The sequence below is a fragment of the Merops nubicus genome, unplaced genomic scaffold (genome assembly GCF_000691845.1).
Source record: "Merops nubicus isolate BGI_N331 unplaced genomic scaffold, ASM69184v1 scaffold7798, whole genome shotgun sequence".
Classification (NCBI taxonomy): Eukaryota; Metazoa; Chordata; class Aves; order Coraciiformes; family Meropidae; genus Merops; species Merops nubicus.
Genome location: NW_008626274.1, coordinates 61189 through 77770, shown reverse-complemented (window position 1 = coordinate 77770; position 16582 = coordinate 61189). Strand labels below are relative to the sequence as shown.

The window sequence follows — 16582 nt, the reverse complement described above, 5'->3', positions numbered from 1 at the left end:
GGAGCAATATTATTTCTCATCTTTCTCACTGAGGGCTGGACAGTGCTGTTCTGTAGAGGCTCCCAAAGCTCTCAGGTCAAGCCTTAAACTCCCAGATGGCCTCAATGTGGGGTCCTTTGCCAAAGATCAGATTCCCTCTTCATCCCCAGCTCTCTCTTTTGACCCAAACTAGACATCCCCTGTGCTCTCTCTTCCCATTGCCCAGAAACCTTGGTCTCTTCAAAGCAGGACTTAAGACATCTCCAGCCTTCTCCTCCCTTCCTAGCCCCCAGCCAGAGCCTCAGCGTGGCTAGCACCCTAAGAAAACCTGGGAGATGCTCTTTCTGATCACAGAAGATCTGTTTTAGCAGAGGACTTTAGAGCCCTAATGGCTTAATAGTTGGACTTGAGGATCTTAAAGGTCTCTTCCAACCTAAAGGATTCCATGATTCTAAGAGAAAATGGTGAATAAAGACAAACTATTTCATAGCAGGGGCAACAAAGGGGTAAGTCTTCCACCTACCAGATGCAGAAGGAGCAAGCATCATCTGATCTTTTGGGCTTGTTTCTCCTTTCTACTTTTCTCTCTGTGTGCTCTCACGACAGTGTGGAATTGTCTGAATAGAAATGAAAGCCAGAGGATTAACGCTGGGCAGCACTGCTCATTATTCAGCACAAAGGAACCTGACTCACTTCCCTGCACAGCTGAGATTTAGTCCCAGGGCTCCTGTTGACTCCTGCCCCAAATAAATCCCAAAGCTTCAGGTAGTGATCAGGTCTCTTCGCTGTGGCTGAATATTCCCTGCAAAACTCTTTCTCCAATGAGATTTTTCCCTTTCCAAAGCACTTTCCTTCCTGCCTCTTCCTGATGGAAAAGTTCTGCTGAGGTGGCACTCGCTTCTAAAGCACAAATGGAGTGGAATAGAATAGAATAGAGTAGAATAGAGTAGAATAGAGTAGAATAGAATAGAATAGAATAGAATAGAATAGAATAGAATAGAATATTAGGCCACAGGACTCAGGTTTATCTTCATAACTCCTTTGATTGCTTTCCTCCATCCATTGGAATTTCTCCTAACCCTGTAGATCTTTAACTGACTGTATTACAGCCAAATAGTATGGCACATATATGTCATACAATAGTATGGATTAATTGTGTTGTGGTTAATGTCAGTGATCCAGGTCAAGTTGATTTGACAATAAAAAAGCATAAACTTCAAAGGTGTAAGATTATCAGTGCTGTGGCAGTTCTGAGATGTTGGAAGTGGGGTGCCAGGCTGGTATTGAGCACCATATTCCCTGTTCAATTCTTAAATTGTATGGCTGCTTATGCTCACCACCCTTTTTCAGTTTTGTTCTGTTCTTAGCATGACTCTTCCTGGCAATGCGTGTGAAATGTTCTGCTGCTGGTTCCAGACGTGGTTTTCTTTCATGTCCACATCTCCATGTCTGTCTGTCTCCATTAGTTGCCATCCATTGTCTGGGGAATGCAGCTGCAGAGCTGGCTGGGCTGGACTCTACTGCAACGAGAGCTGCCCCCCGGGGTACTACGGCGAAGGCTGCCAGCTGCCCTGCCCCTGCCACAACGGTGCCGACTGTGACAGCCTCACAGGGACCTGCACCTGTGCCCCAGGGTACATGGTAAGTGAGAGCTGGGGGCAAGGGGGCGTGCAGCAGGAGCCTGCAGAGAGTTAAAGGGGATTTTAATCTGATTTCCATAATATTTGCATCAAAGCGACCAAATGCTGGTAATTTTTCCCCTATTCTAAGTCCACATAATTCTCCTTTGAGCAGTGTCAACTTATTACTTCTGGTTATTTACTAATAATCATAATTGTAATCAGCATTGTAAGTTTATTAATGTAAATTTATTACTGCTATAAGGATAAAGACATAGTTTCCCATTGTAAATTGTAAGTCAAGACATAGCAAAAAAGATGTCAGATTATTATCTGCCTGGAAGAGCAGAAAAAGAACTCTCATGGCCTTTCAGCATGTTCCTTGTCAGTCACACTGTGATTTTAATAGATAAAGATATTTTAAAATGTTACAAATGATAGAGCAATTTATGTCTTTTCTGAGCATATATGGCAGGTGTCTTTTACCTGAGCATCAGAAAGAGCTTCAGACTTTCTGAAGTAAACAAGCATTATATTTTATAGAGGAGATATAAAATGGCTGAAGAAATTGGCCAAGATGAAACAACAAAAATTCAGAATTAAGAACTGCCATGTTCCAACAGAAAGTATTAGGGCATGGATCCATTAGATGCTAACTTCATTAGTAGTTGTCCTTAATTTGTGTCTTAATTTTACATGATCTGTCCCCACAGGCCTATTTATATGTATTCTATACTATTATTGCAATTATTAGTTATAATTACTAAGTTTTCTAGAAATCAAGCTTTGTATTCAAAGACATTCGCATTATTTTTAGAGCTTCCACTGGCATTTAGCAGCCAACTGAAGTGTGCAGCCTCCTAGATTTGTTTTACCTGTGCAGCCTCCTAGATTTGTTTTACCTTCTGTTAAGTTACAACTTCAAAATGAGATTAATAAATATCTTCAAATACTAGGAAACATGACATGATCTTTGACCATGTGGTAGCTCTTTTGACCTGAAATTATGGAACATGGTAGACCTCATACCAGGTAGCTTTAGAAGCAACAGGAGGAGAATGGCATGTTGGATCTGGAGAGCAGGGCAACCACATCCTGCCATCAGCACCCACTGCAGTGTTTAGGGGGTTCTAGAATAAAACATTGTGGTATCCTGCAGGGTCATAGGCTGTGGTCATCTCTAAGGGAAGTGCAAAGCTGTGTGACAAGATCCATAGTGTGGGAGTCTTAGATTATATTAGCAGGATGCTAAAGCCCTTGTGGCCTTCCTCCCTTTTAAATCCACACCTGAGCTCGTGATCTCCAACCGTCATCTCCGGAACTGTGGAACTGGAGTTATGGCTTGAAGAGACTTTCATTCTCTGCTTCATGTCACCTGAAACCTGGAACTTCCATCTGGTATCCAGGGGTTCTCTCAGTGCTGGATATAATACATTTTTTTCTGTGTGAGGGGTGGGACTGTCCAAAACATCTGTGCAAGACACAAGTTCTTAGAGATGTTAAAAAAAGAAGCAAAGGGCTGTGAGGTTTGATTCCCCAGTCACTCACAGGAACAGAAAACAAGAATTTATCTTCTCTATACAGTGGTGATAAACAAATATTAATGTAAAGTGAAGGAAAGAATGAAGGCAGCAGCAAGTTAGCAATAAATGCAAAATAAAAGATACCAAGATCCTCTTTCTTATCAGGAATGCTGCTCAGATTTGCAGCACAAAAGTATTTTGGGACCCTTTACTGTACCCATTTTTAAAAAGCATAGTGTCTCTGATATATATTGCTCCAAGACAGTTGCTCTTGCAGGCACGAAGCCTGGGAAGTTCCTGTTGCATTGATTCAAAATAATATTTAATCTCATAATAAAGAGCTTTCTTGCATTGACATTTAAACAGCTTGGTTATTGAGGATAGCTCTATAATCACTGAAGCATATTTAGGCATTAGTATCATTGCTCTCTCATAATATACTATAATCTCTGGCAATTAGTCCGTGAGGGGAAGTAAAGCCTTGAAATTGCTAATTTATTGCCTCTGAAGCATATTTGTCATTCGTATGCATGGCAGATAACTTGAGTTGCAGTGGTTCTTTCAAATGCTGGAGAACATAGGCTGTAAAGAAAACTTGACAGGAACCTTTCCTTCCTTCCTTCCCCGGAGCAGCTCCTGCGGGATGCTCCATCCTGGGGGCAGGGAGAAGGTGCCCGCACTGCTTCACCTGCAGCTCCTGTCGGAGGTGCTGTGGGGCCAGGACCTTCTCCAGGCTTGAAGCTGCTTATCTCAGTGACTGACACAGAGCTGGGCAGAGCTAATCATTCAGAAAAGTCACCAATGAGTCCTTCTTGTCTCTTCTAGCATGAGGCTTGGCTGAAGCAGCTACAGGGGCAGGAATTTTGCCATATGATTGGACAGAAGGAAGGTGGGAGCAACGTCTTATATTTTACAGAAACATTTGATCTCCACACGATCTTACCCAGCAGAGCAGGCTGGAGAGTTTCTGTGCAAGGGGGGAAGGAAGAGAATATGATGGGAGATGGGATATACCTGCAAAGGCAGAGAGGTTGGACCCATAAGATTTTGGAGTTACTGGATGCCTAGAAACCAGTGACCAAGAAATGACAGCCTTCTCCTGACAAAGCACTCCTCCAGCCCACTTCTTTTGCACAGATGGCTTGTTTTTTAGCTGTGCCCTGCCTCGGCTGTGTCAGAGCAGCTGGGCTGGGTTTCAGAATGAATCATCTGCAGTCGCAGCCAAAACAGGGACATTTTGTTGGGATGCAGAACAAGCCATTAAAAACACAAAGCATCTGGTCACCTTTATTAAATGTATTAAGTGGAAATGCAGTCATCCCATAGGTTGACATGTACGTGAGCAGAGCACTTAATTTTTGGAAGTTAAGCAGATTCAAGTTTTAAAATAAAATTGTACATTGTAGCTTAGAAAATAATACATTATTTATTAACTGTGACATTTCCAAAAATTCAAATGCCAAAGTTAAATATTGGTGAGCTTGCAGTTTTGGATAGAAATTCAAAACATTTTTTGTCTTCTTTTTTATAAATGAATATTTTGAGTCAGACTCAACAACCAGTTTTGACATACCTAGCTCTAAACCCAAATTGCACCGTTGTGAAGATGTTACTGGGTACCAGTACAGGTTATTTATGTGAGGTTCTGATATAACTGTGCTCACACTACAGGACTGCACTATTTTAACTCTACGGGTGTCTAAACCACAGTGCAGACACTACAGGTAGATTTGACTGAAGAGAGAGCTAAGAAATATGAGTGATCCACAATTATACCCAAAATAGACCAGTTCTTGGAGGCAGCATACAGGGCAACAGAAAAAGGATAACAGGAGTGGAGAAGACAAAACAGAATCTTCTTCCTCAAAATCACAGAGCATGTCTGGATCTATTCTCCATATGCTCCAGCAGCAGAGTCCACTCTGCAGGTCTGCTGGAAGCCCTGTGCTTATTGCAGCTCGCTTGTGAAGAGAGGATAAAGGTTGTATCAATTTAATTAAGATGATTGCAGGGAATCATCATTACAAGCCTGCCAATAGGGCACTTCCCTGAAAGTGGTATTTTTAACATATTTGAGGATTACCTCTTAGTACCTATGTGATGAGTTGCCAGTGATGCTTCTCTGAAGAATGGCTTTGAAAAGCCATTCTACTGCCATCTCATTTGTGGCAAGAAGGAATCTAATAAACACAATACACAGGGAGTACACAAAGATTAGCCTTAAAAAGTGCACAGGGAGATTCTTGACTGGTGGAAATGGTATCCTTACTCCCACATGCAGATAGTCACTCCTTGCAATAAATTACTCGGATGCAATTATAGGGGTGGTGAGAGGGTTTATGCTAGCTTGTACCTCCCCTCCTTCCAAATTCTGTTTTGAGATGTTCTCTTACAAGCCTACTGAAGTCAGTTGTGCAGTAGGGATGTAAAAGAAATCAGGATTTGCCCTGTCCTCTCTTCTTTTGTTTTTGGTTCATTGAATTTTATTCCTGTAATTCAATAAATGTGGTGAAGAGGGCTAGAGGATATGAATTAAATATGACAGGAGACCACAGGAATCCTGACCTTCTGTCTCACAAGGAAATCTTGAAGCCAACCCCCTGCACATACCTATCAACGTTCTAGCTACCGAAATCATTATAAATGCTATTGAAATACAACAAAGTACACCTTCTCCATGGCACAGCTAATTGCAACTTCCCTGAAAACAGTGGCCATCTAGAGACCTCATCCTGTGACATGCCTTCGTTTCCTTATGGATGCTTTGTTTTCTTCCTTTGAAAAATGGATTTAACTTCAAATGCTTTCTTTCTGTCTGTTGTGGCAAGGAGAGATGTAGTTAAAACACTTCTCAGCCCAAGACACCCTGAGAAAACTTTAACACTTATCTATGGACTGTGTGGTCAGCTTTCACTTCAGCAGGCACTTAGGTCTATATTTCACATCAAGATGACAGAACTTATATTACTTTAAAGAGTTCATCTATTTATGCTGCAGTTTTTTGAAGACCTGTCTGCTTTTATTGACCCCTGCATGCTGGCAAGCAAAGCTTTGCACTACATCACCAAAATGAAAGAATCCATTTGGACATTTTTCTATTCCTTGACTATATTGGTAGATCCCATACAAGCCAACCGCAGTCCAGGAAAGTATGAGAACTGTGGCAGTGATGACCTCCTGCTAGATTTTTCAGCTTTTGGAATGTCACTTGGATTCCCTGAGAGTTTCCAAGATACATCCCAGTACTGTGCATCTATAGGCATTTGTATTTCTGTTGAGGCTGCATCAAAATTGCATTTTAAAAACATAACAAAATAACACCTTTCAAATATATCCTTATAGGAGTGCTTATGTGTATATAACCCTGGCTGGGCTCAGTGGGAATCTGTGCACTTAATGACTGAAACAAGCTTAATCTGGGGCTAGAAGTCCATAATTTTGTCTAGCATGCCAGAGTTTCTCAACATAATGCTTTACCTACAGGGGTACAAATTGCTTCCAAGGTTTACATATACACGCCTGCACATTGGAGTAAAAATCAGACCCTGTAACACACAAGGAACAATAGTTTGAGCACTTAGTAAAATTAAATGTATATTGTAGTGTGAAAAAACTATTCAAATGCATAGCAAATGCAGAACAGACTTTGTAATGGAGAATCTCCCTGTCGGTACAAACACACGCACACGGACAGAGTCTCAGACCACTCTTAGTCTACCCCATGCCTGCTTAATGAGTAAAATGACCAGTTTACCCTTCCATAGAAATGAGGAGGACCATAACTTTGTGTTACCTTCAGAGGTCACAAGGAACTTACAGGTCCAGTCTGTTGAGTATTGCAGCCATGACTCGCTTCCTTCTGGCACATAGGTATCTCTTGTTTACTGAAGAAAACATACAGGAGGGAAAAAACAATCTTTCCCTTGATATTAAAAAAAAAAAAAAAAGAAGCCTGCTTGCCTGTCCTACACCTTTAAAATTCTCTGTGTTGTCTAAAAGAAAAAAAAAAAGTAAATAGAAAATAGCACCTTATCTTATCCACAGTTGCATTTTCCCTGAAGGACCAAAATCCTAGGTAGACTGGGAGGAACTTGAAGAATCACTGCCTGTAGGTGTTTTTTAAACACTCAAGGTTGATAAATACAAATTTATCAGAACATTCCTCCTCTTCTACATATTTGCTTTCATCTTTATTCTAAATGTATCATCTCCCACTGGTTCAGAAGGGGGCTGGAAAAAATGAACAAGACTTCTTTGTCTTATAAGCCCCTGGTTCAGTAGTAAAGTTATTTTACAAATTTCACAAAATTCCTAATATAAAAAGTGAACCTAAGGTTGGAGATAGTGGATCTGTTGTGGGGGCTTTAACTCATTTAAATGATTCGTTTCTCTTTGAGATAATTCCAAAAGTACTTCAGTGGAAGCTCATCTCAGAGCAACAGGGCACCTCATCAAAAGGTTTAAAAAGAAAAGACGAGGGGAAAAAATCTTCAATAGAGCCAGTGTCCTTTTATCCTTGATTTACTGAGCATATCAGTTACCCCCCTTTGTTAAGAGCTCTTTTCTTTTACAGGTATAAAATAAATTCAGCCATTTTATCAAGATGTTCTTGTTACCAGCCACCAGTATAAATTTTACTTGCTGTAGGTGGGGAAAAGGTTTTCTGGCACAGCAGTTGTCCAATTAACTGGAGTATTACAGGCAACAGAAATAGTTTTCCCAGTCTTATTTTATGAATTACTTGGATGCACAAGGAAGATGCATTTTCTTCTCACTGATTTCCTATTTATATTCATAATCCAGTGTCTCAAAAACATTGTGAATGGCCAGCAGTGGAGCCACCACATCCAGGTGGGTTTGAGCATAGGCTGTAGCTGCAAGTAAGTGAATTATTAATTAATAACAAAAGCAAAACAAGTTGTTCTATAAGTAGTGGAGCTACAAGAGCCTTGTTTTCCACAGATTTCTATCCTCAGTCCCTTGGCCTTGTCTGTTCCACTGCAGTAGCACTGTCTCTCTGTCAGGTCTGCTGTGACATTTTAGCTAGCAGGGGATGTTCCTTTGGGTTCATGGACCTCAAATTCACATAATTTCCGCTCTGCATAACCAGGTTAAAAGTACCACGCATCACATTCCCTAAAAAGGAGAGGATTTTGCCTGAACAAAGACTGAGAATTAACTCATGATATGGAGGAAACTGATTCCCATGCTCCCAGCCTTTGATCTCTTTCCTGTTTATTGGGTTTTCCTTTCTTTCCCCTCAATTATTCAGAAGCTCTTTGTAGACTTAATTTTATGACGTTTAGGAACGTCCTGCTGTAGCCATGACTAATTCCTCAGGTACCTGTGAAGTAAAGAGACATAGACAATGGAAAGGCAAAACCCAACCTAGTCTTATCACTGGTGATCCAAGATGCAGTGTAAGAAGGAAAGTCCCTGCTTGGAGACTAAGAGAGCGGTGGGATGCAGCTGAAGAAAGAGCAAAAAAGACCTGGCAGTTTCAATGTGTTGTGAAGAGTTTTGAGAAGTTCATTCTGTCAAAGTCAGCAAGAAGGGGATGCAGTCTCTTTGATAACAGATATCGACGTGGGCTTTGGTTCTGGGGTTAAAGTGAAAGACAGGGCTATGGGAAATTCTACTCAAATAACTTAAAAAATCGGAAGATGTAACAGTGCTCTGGGAAACCATGATAGGAAAGGTTAAAAATTATATTCCTGTGGTGTTTAAAAAGTAGATAAAGATGAAAATGGTAGTAATTGTGAGACAATCGGTCACAATAACACAGTCAGGTCCTCTATACCAACTGTGGTTGCATCCTTGATGCCCCTTTCTTGGTTCTGATCTCTGAGGAACGCACTGTCCTTCAAACCTGCATTTTCTTGGTGTCTTCTAGATGAAGATAAGACTGAAAACTCATCTGATAATTTTTTTTTTAAGCTTACAAATTACTTCACAAGTGGATATGGAACAAGAAGCGGATCTCAAGCAGGCAACAAAAAACACTCTGTTCCATACAGCCTAATTAAGAGTGAGCTGGAAAATTGTTCTTGAAATGAGAGAGCTGTCACTTTCTAGATTTATAGAAGTTTTTCTGTCAGCTGAGCTGTATGTTGGACAGTCTGAGTTTATTAACATAAATCAGAACACCTCGTGCCCAGTGTTTTGGTGCATTCCTCACATGAAAAGATTTGGGCAGGGATCATTTGTACCCATCAGGATTTTTACATATTTGTAGACCAGGAAGAAAACTACATCTGTATTGCATCTTGATAGTGCTTTCAATTGATGACCACTGAATTTTCTTACCCACTTCTCTATGCATTCAGAAGTCCATATTTACATGTGGAAAATGGCTGTACTTTTCTTTTTTGTCTTTTTTGTTTGTTTGGGGTTTTTTTATCTTTTTTTTCCTTTGGGTTTTGGTTGGTTGGTTGGTTTTTTTGCTGGTAGGGCAGTGGCTACATTGGTAGAAAAGACTAAAGCTTTTCATCCCAAGGCTTGTAGGTCTGATCAAGGCCAGGTCATACAAATTGAAAATTATCTTCTCTTGGCTGTGCAGTGGCATGCACGAAATGACTTTGGTCTCAGTCCAGCTCCCTGTGGATCAGTATGTACATCACAAACCCCATTTCTATCAGCAGTGACTGGCAAATTTGCTGGCAAACTGAGCCATTTTACCATTTTACCTTCACAAACCATTGCTTCAGGTCAAGCTTGGTGATGTGGCTGTGTGATCCATTTCAAACTCCCTGTAGGACTTTTTCTGGGGACAAACAGCAGAGGTAGTCAGACCTTTTGGAGCAGCACCCTTCATAAACATTGCAAGCCACCCAGATTCTACTGAATCTTTCTTAAATGGCAGGTGCCTTTCTGAAAAGTCAATCCACTTCTGAGGTGGCCCTGCCACATGAAGGCTAGGAAACAGTGAACATCACCTCAATGCAAAGAAACTGGATGTGGGCTGAAACCAGTATTTCAATGGCAACTCACAAATGAATTCTTCTGGCTCTGCTGTGTTCCAGGAGAAGATAGCCTACATTCAGATCCCAACGGGGAAGATCATTATGGGGAGGGCACCTCTGTATTCCCAAGCTCTCAGACTAAGCTGCTCCCCTATTGATTTTTCTATCCATGAACCAGGTGCTTGCTGCCTATTAGGCTCATCAGTGTTCTCCCCCCAGAGCTCCTGTTGACCAATTAGACAGTTCTGCTGGAGCACCAGCAGCCACAGCGTTTAGGAGCCTGTGTTTTCCTAAACCCTGACAGCGTTCATGTCAGCCTCTGGCTGCATGAGCCATAATGAAGGGTCTTCTCTCACTTCAGGGCATTTGTTGTATGCTTTTGAGCAAGTGAACTGTTGTCACAGAGCATTTAACAAGGTCACCGGATGCACAAGGCACAGTGGGTGTCCCTCAGCTGTGGAAACTGCATCCCTTTCTTTGAATCCAGTGGAATTTTTCAGACCTTTTTAGGGACTACTTTTATTTCATTTTCTTTGCTCACTCTCTTAGCAATGTAAGAGCTCCAGAAATTGTCCATGACAGCCCAAATTCTACTTTGTTGGCCCAAGTTTGCCTGAACACAGCTGCTAGCTTCAGTAGGATTGTCCCAGATATACAGGAGCAGAGTTTGTCTCAGTGACTGCTTCTACTAATGAGAGCCTATTCACTCACACACAGTGTCTATAATTTGATAAGAACTGTGAGCAAGTCCCATCTCTCCTCCTCCTTCTTCCCATAGTTACTTTTACTTCTGGGTTCCTCTGCAGTTTTATTTACCTGAATAACTCCAAAGTTTTTGTAAGTGGGTCCAAAGGAACCAACTTCATACAGAAAGCCTGAATGCCTCTGCCTTTGTTGCTGGTTGACACATTTCCTGTATTTTAGCCTTAATTGGCAATGTGGCTATGTCAAATTGCATTTCTGTTCCTGTAGCCTCATTCAGAATCAGTGGAGCTCAATATTCTGTTCAGACTGAGTTATTTGATCTGAATTTTGCAGAGGAATAAACTGCTTGCCAATAGCAGTGTCTCTTTTCATCTATTAGACTTCTAAATGTATATATCTTTATCCATACTTTCTGGGGTTCTATGCATATAAGTGATGGCAGCTGACTCTCGTGGCAGTTCAAATTGCAGACTGACTTCATTAAAAGCACCTAAGTATAGGATTTAAGTCACAGGTGAGTTTTTCATTTTATTTTCTGTCTAAGTAGACTGTCAGAGGAAAAGACTTTATCCCTTAAAATCAGACTTGTATAAATGGAAAATCCTGGTGTGTTTTCTTATGCCAAAGAGCAGCTGAAACTTTACCAGATCTTGGACTTTTGCTCAAGGTTTTTTGTTTTAGGAGTATCTGTGAAAGTTTGAAGGAGATGGCTGTTTCTCTGCCTGTGTATCATTGCCAGGTGATTTACCAGCACTTCAGAAGGTACATCACAAACCCCATTAGCTTAAAGTTGACACTGAATGTTATTCATTTCTCCCTATGTAATACATTTTCTTTTTTAGATGCTTTATTTTTTTTTATGCTTTCATCCTTTCACATGTGCTCATGCAGCTCAGAACCAAGGTCAACCCCAGGTCTTGGCATCATCAGCCCCATACCTGCGTATTTTCCATCCACATTGTGGCTTCTGTGGCTTCAGTGCACTTTAGCAAGAGACCAGCTGAGGATGCCTGCTGTGTACAGCACATTTACCTCCTGAGTCCTCCTGGACTCAGTCCATCCAGTCTGTGTGAACCAGAGTTCAGGCAGGCTCTGAGGTACTGAACTTGTTTGGCAGCTTCTGCCGCAGAAAGATGCAGGTCTCAGCTGGTGACCAGACTGGTGGGTGCAGACAGTGCGTGTGATAAGGAAGTTCAGATCTGGGGCTATGTTTGGACATTATTATCCTTCATTGTGCAGTACAGCTGTAGAAGAATTCTAAAAGAAGGCTGGCAGATAATGCAAAACGATTGGGATTGTCAAATATAAAGCTAGTAACTAATTTGAGGAAAGGTTTCTTGTTACTGAACGACTGGGTAGGTTGAAATTCAGTGTTCAAAAATGCAGAGTAATCGTCAACAGGAAAATAACATTAAGTAAATATACAAAAGGGGAGTTCTAATCTAATTCTTACCATTCAGGGAGAGAGATCAGGCAATCACAGTGGATAGTTTTCTGAAAAACTCAGATGAGTGCTCAGCAGTAGTCAGAAAACAAACGAAGCCAGAGCGCCAGATAGAATCGTTAGAATGATCAGGAAGGGAACAAAACAGGATGGAAAAAGCATTTTGTGGCATTATAGAAATCCATAATATATCTAAATCTTAAATTACTGCATACAGTTTGGCTGATTCCTGCTTACAAAGGATATAATGGAAATAGGGAATGGTGACAAAGATCATCTTTTATATGGAATAGCTTCTATACAAAGAGGGACTCGATAAGCTAGAACTGAGCTCAGAAAACAGATGGCTGAGGAGGGATGTGATAGAGATCTATGGAACTGTGGCTGGTGCATAGAACATGAACAAGGAATGGTTATTTACTATTTCTAATAACACAGGAACAAGGGGCAACCAATTAAATGATTGCACAGCAGGTTTAAAGACAAAGATAGTGCTTTTCACAGAATGCGTAATTAAATTGTGAAATAGCTCCCATAAAATGAGAATAAGAGAGTGGGATGATTTTGCTTAGAAAAGGGGTCACCGAGGGCAGGTATGTGAGAGGTCTCTTACACCGTGAGGGAAGGGGAACAGGAATGTGTGTTTGCTATTTATCACCATATAAGAAGTTTCCCAATTAAAAATCAGGCAGTAGATTTGAAGCAAACAAATAAAGATCATTTTTCTCCTTTCTATTTATAATTAAACTGTGGATCTTCTTGCCAGAGGACGTCATAGAGGCTAAAAGTATAAATGATACCCTTTATTTCCTGGGTTTGCTAATGTCCTTTTTGCAGAACCATTCAGACTCGTCAGCCAGAGCCCAAATTTATTGTGGCGAAAAAAGTCAGAAGGCCACAACTGTTCTACGAGGTGGATCCTGGACTGTGCCACGTAGGCTACATGGGCAGAGCAGAAAGATCTCTAATTTCCAGACAAAGATACTCCCATAAAACAACTGGTGCAGGATTGTCAGAGCCAGCTCTGAACTGACACTCTGAAGTACACTGCACTGCACTGAAATCCTTCTCTGTACTCCCGAATGGCTTAGGCTTCTGTTAGCCATCCATCCATCCTGCCCAAAGCTGGGAAAGAAAATGATGGAGTGGCACACAGTGTGTTCAAGTCTTTCCTTTACCAGACTGATAAGTCCAAATCAGAAGCCTTTAGTTAAAGAGGCAGCAGAAACCAGCTTTTTTGTCTTTACCAGTAGTATTCAAGGATCACAGTTTAGTATTCTGACATACTTCACTAGCTTCTGTCCCACAGTTTGGACACGAGTAGCTTGCTGAGTATGTATCAAGTATATACTTCTCAGGCAAGTAAATTCTTTCACAGAATCCCAGAATCCCAGCATGGTGAGGGTTGGAAGGGACCTCTGGAGATCATCTCATCCAACCCCCTGCTAAAGCAGGGTCATGCAGAGCAGCGTGCCCTGGCCACACTCTTCTTCGTGCACCCCAGGAGACCATCAGCCTTCTTGACTACAAGAGCATGTTGCTGGCTCATGAGTAACCTGTTACACAGCAGGACTGCCAGGTCCTTTTCCATGGAGCTGCTTTCCAGCAGATGAACCCCTCACTCATGCAGGTCCACAGGATTATTCCTTCCCAGGGTCAGGATGCTACACCTGCTTTCACTGAACTTCATGAGCTTCCTCTCTGCCCAGCTCTCCATTGTGTGCAGGTCTCACTGAATGGCAGCACAGCCCTCAGTGTGTTATCCACTCTAAGTGCCTGGCTCTTTGTTTTTCCACTAACTTGAAATAATGCACACTGTGCCCAGGCTGTTTTACCTTTTGGGACACTGAATTGTGTTATGGCTGTGGTTCCTGGAGCATTTTACAACAGCAACCGATCAAAGTTAATTATAGAAAGAGCAATGAACCCCACAGATGTTTGACTCTGTAGAGATTCCCTAGAGTCAAGTTTAAAATATTCCAAGAGTCTATTCCCTGCCTCACCTGAATAAATCTGAAGTGGCCTTATTCCATATTTCAGTTGCTTTAACTGAACAGAGGACTTGATTATCCAGCTGGCCCCATAATGTACATTAATAATCCTCCTGATACGGGCATGATTGACCTGCCTTGATGATGTATCTTCCCAAGAACTAAATCCAAACCCATGTATTATAGACGTTCTCCTTTCCACCTCAGATATCTCCTCAGCTCCACTCTGAACAGAATTAGGAGTTTGGTTTTGTGTCTCAGCCTTACGTAGCCAGCTGCCAGGGCTGGCCGAGCTCTGTACACCCCTCCCATTTAGCTGCACACCAACCTCCATCATGCTTCTGGAACTCTGTGTGCCCATGCTGCTCATGCTCCATGGCAGGCTGCCCATGGGAGGCCGTCCTCAGAGCTGTGCTGTGCCATCTCACCAGATGAAATGTCCCGAGGAAATGATGGAGGAGTTGTTTTACCCTGTCTAAATCCAATCTCCTATTTTTGGAAAGGTCCCTCCTGGATAAATGTGCTTTGTGATATTTTATTAGGTGAAAAGTGCTGACTGTATAAAAAAGCTCTTGTTCGGAGGTTGATGATCATCTCTTTTACTCCCCACACTGCTTTCCTTGTGAATACATTTAATTATATGATGCTGTATTCATTGCCTCGCTGACACTAAAGTGCTCTGCAGTTAAGGCCTAAATACTAAACCAGGCAGATATTGAAGTGTTGTAAAGTTGGTCCTGATTTTTTTGCCAGCAACAATGCTCCACTGATTTATGGGAAGCAGGGGGAAGGGTGCTATCCCTGCCTGATCTCTTTATTGAATTCTCTTTCTAGTTGTTTTTTTTTTTTTCTTTTTAATGCCCATATTCAGGTGGCTGGAACAGTAGGGATGGATTTTTTTTAATTGTAGATAACTGACTGATATTGGGCATATTTTTTGTGCAAAGTAGAAAACTCTTCCCTGGTGGTGAGGGGGATTATAGTGGTCACTGGCAGAAATCCAGCTCAGGTTTGCTGAGTTTTAGTATGCAAAATCCAATTTTTTAAATGAAAGTTTTATTTGTATTTGTTTTCGTTTGATTTCATGGAGGCAAAAAAATCCTCACAAAGCCAGAATTTGCTGCCTTTATTCTTATAGAGCATTGCTCCACTTCATCATCAGTTTTACTGTGTCAGAGCATTGTTCCTTTTGGAGGTATGAAGCATGTTGGAGCTAAGATGCCAGAGGACAGGAGAGTGGTGAGATTCTGTGCACCCTCTCCTTCAAAAGATGAAACCTTTTGAATCACACACAAGGAAAAATCCCTGTCTGTTCCTGGAATCTGGGCACCCAGGGCAGCTCTGCTGCCACCAGAAGTCCAGCTCACCTCTGTTACCTCCTTCTCATGAATCAGTGGGGCAGGGACACATCCAGACACGAGACCTCCAGGCCCAGATTGGATTTTCAGTTTGAAAGATTCCTCAGCCAATGTGCAGTGCCTGATTCCTTAGACACACACATCCTTGCATCCTGCACAGCAAATCCCTCACAGCTGGGTTTTACTGGGCCGAAAACCACGAGCTCTGTGCAGTTAATTCCAGCTCTGTAGGTGCATATGTAGTGTCAGGGCTGAAAGGCTGCTCAAGTTCTCCAGTCTTCATAGGTTCAAATAATTATCCAGTCTTCATAAGTACAAATTATTCTCCAGGTATAGCTGGAGAATCCTAACCAAGTCCTAATCAAAGCCTTTTGGAAGCTGTAGCCCAAGACTTCCTGGGTATGTGGACAACATGATGGGGAAAGTCCCTTCTGAGAAAATGGATGGGTAATTGCTGCTCTGTGGCCCCTACAGCCCTGGGACCACAGGATGAGTACTCCTAGTTTTTAAAGAAAAAGAGTCCAGATCTAGTGCTAATATATCTCAGATCAGCTGTGATGCTGTGTGATGGGAAACAGAAAACCCACGTGGGGGAGTGAGAGGCTCTAGGGACCCAACAGGACAGAAATGAGCATCTGGCCAAGGGTCTTCTGTGGCCTTACTGAGGGGGTAGTATGTTATGCCAGTAGCAGGCCACAGCAAACATATTTGGGGCTGTAAGGTAAGAATCCACAAAGTTCAGGCAGCTTTTGTACAAAGAGTTTGGAACATGACAAGCCAAAGTTACTTTGTGATAACTTTTACCTGCCCCCCCAGTCAGTGCTCCCAGCTTTGCTCTTGCAGAACAAAGGCTTTAGCTCTTATGACTATTAAATGAAATTAAGCAGTATTTAACAAAGTACTGTAAGTACCTAAAATTAACATTATTTATAATAATTTTGCTTACTACACTTTTTATAACAAATAGTTCCTTTTTCTTGGGTGTGCGTGTTCTGCTGAAC

General features: G+C 41.7%; 1 protein-coding gene across 1 annotated transcript in view; it reads left to right on the top strand.

Moving 5' to 3' along the window:
* MEGF11 (multiple EGF-like-domains 11) overlaps positions 1–16582 on the top strand; it is a gene marked incomplete at both ends in the record, with an annotated part of 91769 nt that overhangs the window by 19273 nt on the left and 55914 nt on the right. The window contains one exon of the mRNA XM_008945940.1: positions 1446–1620. Coding sequence (XP_008944188.1) covers positions 1446–1620 — 175 coding nt within the window. The remainder of the gene's footprint in view (positions 1–1445; positions 1621–16582) is intronic.